This window comes from Asparagus officinalis, chromosome 7 (assembly GCF_001876935.1).
Source record: "Asparagus officinalis chromosome 7, Aspof.V1, whole genome shotgun sequence".
Taxonomy (NCBI): Eukaryota; Viridiplantae; Streptophyta; class Magnoliopsida; order Asparagales; family Asparagaceae; genus Asparagus; species Asparagus officinalis.
Genome location: NC_033800.1, coordinates 145,328,495 through 145,332,159, shown reverse-complemented (window position 1 = coordinate 145,332,159; position 3,665 = coordinate 145,328,495). Strand labels below are relative to the sequence as shown.

Below are 3,665 nucleotides of genomic sequence, written 5' to 3'. Positions count from 1 at the left end.
CTTTTTTGACTTTAAAAGCTTGCGGTGAAATTTAACTTTGCGTGAACCTCCCTCAACCTATAAGCCCTGCGAACTTTATTTAACACAGTTAACACCCCCGAAGTTTGGGGGTGTCTTGCTTAATCCCTCCGAACTATGTGAACTTATATATATATATATATGTCTTTTTTGACTTTAAAAGCTTGCGGTGAAATTTAACTTTGCGTGAACCTCCCTCAACCTATAAGCCCTGCGAACTTTATTTAACACAGTTAACACCCCCGAAGTTTGGGGGTGTCTTGCTTAATCCCTCCGAACTATGTGAACTTTTACAACGTAACACCTGATGGAGTTGCCCATTGATGATGAGACCAGAATATCCTTTTTTTTTTATGTAACTTTCAGTTTTTTTTTTCTGGGAAAGGACAAAGGGACAATTTAATGAACTTAGATGTAATTTCATCTTCTGCTGTCACAGGCTCGACACAATGGCACGTAAATCATCATACTTGGTGTTACTTTGGGGGTGAAATGAAACAAGTTTATGGGGGTTAAAGTATTAAACAAAGTTCTAGGGGGTTTATCTACAAAACGCAGGGCATTATGTGAAATGTACTCTTCGCCATTATTTATAAAAGAAAAAAAAGGACCAGATAAAAGCCGGATGTAGTCTTTCCCTTTTCTATGCTTGGCAAATTGGTAGTTATATATTTTCACTATTTTTTGGCAACACCTGTAATTTTTAGAACTTACATTCAAATATACTAAAATTTTTAAAACTTGCACTTAAATACTCTTATTTATGCAAAATTGAGAATATTTAAGTGCTACAAACTTTAGGATGTCTGAGTGGCAGTTTTTAAAAACTTAGGATATTTAAATAAACGTTTTAAAAAAAATTGGAATATACTAGTGTCGCCAAAAAAGATGAGAGTATATAAGCGTAAATTTTAAAAACTTTAAGATATATAGGAGCTACCAAATACAAATGAGGGTTTATAAATGCAAAATTCAGGAAACTAAAATATTCTGATGTGACTTGTGTTTGAACTAGGTGGGCCCACTCTCGCGCCACTTCCCTCTGGTGGTCCCGGACCTCCTGTTCTTCGGCGGGTCCACCACGAGATCAGACCGCCGGTCCGAGAAATTCCAGGCGGAGTCCATCGTCCGGTTGGTGGACCAGCTCGGAATCAAAAAGTTTAACGTGGTGGGGACCAGTTACGGGGGGTTCGTGGCCTACCACGTGGCGAGGGCGTGCGGGGGTCGGGTGCTCCGCGCGGTGATCGCGAGCTCCGACGTTTTGAAAGGAGAGGAAGACGATAGGATGCTGATGGAGAGAGCGGGAGCGGAGGACGTTGTGGATTTGATGGTACCGGGGAGCACTGGAACCCTGAGGAAGCTTATTGGGTTAACGGTTTACAAATCGCCGAGGTTTGTGCCCGAGTTCGTTTTAAGGGATTTTGTACAGGTAATTAATTAAGTTGGCTTTTTATTTTGTAGTTTGGCATATGTAACTCTCAAAGGTGATAAATATACTAGTAAAATGTACTTAATTTGCTAGTGTTATCATACGTGTGACTCGACTAAAGTTGACACAAACGTGTCAACTTTGAGAAATTATGCAAAATAGAAATTTAATATGTCGTAGTCAATGTGTAATTTTCCATATTTATCTTTTTTTTTTCTAGGTTGCCCTGTTCTGGGAAATTTCAAAATCGCCTACAAAAAATATTAGCTAGTAATAAGAGAGCAAGTTTGACATTTATCTTTTTTTTCCCCTAAGTCAAATGTAAGCTTAATAACAAAAGATAGCATCTCATCAGCTTTCCCAAATGAAATGAATTTTTTAATATAAATAAAACATAAATCATGGTCATTATACTTTCTTTTAGTAGAACAATATACTCTTCTGTAAGCTCTCCGGATACATAAATTAGTCTCTTAAGATACAAATCCAGTTTCATTGAATTGTTAGTAATGGTGAATAATTTTACATTTGTTACAGAATATATACAAGACAAACTTGAAGGAGAAGGTGGAGCTCATAAAGGCAATTTCTCTTGGCAACAAGAATGAGTTTCAACTTACTCCCCTCTCTCAGGTAATTCTTATCATTTGTTAACTCGTTAGAGATACACATTATTTACATATGATAACAGGTTAATTGCGCATAGATCCCCTGTAGTATATCATGTTATGCCAATTATGACAAATAGACCCTTCTCGGGATAAAAGAGTCAATAAAGTTCACTGGCAATTCGTGTATCTGCCTATTTCAAATTAAAAGCTAATAAGTAAAATTGTGCACGTAATTAGCTCATAATTGGATTTTATTTATTAATATTTTGAAAAGACTAAGTTTCTTTGTTGATCGTCTTTTTTTAGGATGTTTTGGTCATATGGGGAGATCATGATCGTATTTTCCCACTCGATAAGGCGATTAAAATCAAGGAGTAAGTTTTTGCCTATATCTTTGTAACACTAGTCTTACATTCATAATAATATATACAAATATTTAAAAAAGGAAGAAGGAGAAAAATAATATTGTACATAATACTTAAAACATGCACGAAGAAAGACGATTATAAGTTTAACCTCATATATATATTAGTGTATCTCTTATTGTTTTTATGATCACAGGAAACTCGGAGAGGGAGCTAGACTAGAGATTGTGAAGAACACGGGTCATATGCCAAACACCGAGGATCCGACCCGATTCAACGAGCTCCTCTTGGACTTCTTGATGAATGACCCCAAACCTTCAATATTGTAAAACTTTGCAAACATTTTTCTATGTATTGAGCAGACTTTTATCTAGAAGCTGAATAGAGAATAAGAATTTTAGTTGAGTAGGATGTCATACTCTTTGAAATTCTCCCGTCTCTTTATTGACTCATCAAATGCCATGATGGTTCGTTATTAGAATTTTACTTTGCTAAACTATAGACTTTCAGAATTTGTATTAATCTCCTTAACTGACTTAGGAAAAGAATAAATACAATCTCTCACTATAACATCTCTATAACTGACTTAGAAAAAAAATTACAATTCTTCGTTATCGATTTTCCGATTTACAAAAGAAGGAAGAAATCGACGGAGATCCTTCCCTTTGTTTAAAACTAGGTTCTTCTTGGTATCGATAAGAGTTTAAATATTGTATCCCGTTGACGACCCGAACGCTTCGCCTCATAAAACTTGGTTGATTATTTCTCTTTATGTGAAGAACTTGCAATGCAAGTTTAAAACTCTCACGAGTTTAGGAACTCTGAACGAGTTTGAGAACTCGGTGAAGAGTTAATTTGAGAAAGGAAATTAATCCTTTATGGTTTAACCGAAACTCGGTTCACAAGCCAAGGAAAAGCTCCAAGAACGGCTCTTGATGATGCTCCCAACTCTCCAAGCTCTGATGTCGATCCTCTCAAGATGATCTGCTAATAAGATCTCGCTGAAGATCCGCCAAAGGATCTCACCTCCTCCAAAGATCCAAAAACTCCAGCCCCAGAAAGATCTAGCTGAAGATCTGCCCAAAAAGATCTAAGATAATTTTCGATCTCCAGATGATCCAAAGATCTAGCCGAAGATCCTTTTTAAGCTGATTTTCAACTATTTATAGGGGTTTTAGAGGTGTAACTAACCCCTAAAATCGCTCATTAGTGGGGTTTTGATCCCCTCAAATCGTGAAAAAT

General features: G+C 36.5%; 1 protein-coding gene across 1 annotated transcript; it reads left to right on the top strand.

Moving 5' to 3' along the window:
- LOC109847915 (2-hydroxy-6-oxononadienedioate/2-hydroxy-6-oxononatrienedioate hydrolase-like) lies at positions 421-2,831 on the top strand. The gene is made up of 5 exons (XM_020417148.1): positions 421-474; positions 1,034-1,447; positions 1,985-2,080; positions 2,365-2,432; positions 2,620-2,831. The coding sequence occupies exons 1-5, from the start codon at positions 421-423 to the stop codon at positions 2,750-2,752; spliced, it is 765 nt and encodes a 254-aa protein (XP_020272737.1). The 3' UTR covers positions 2,753-2,831.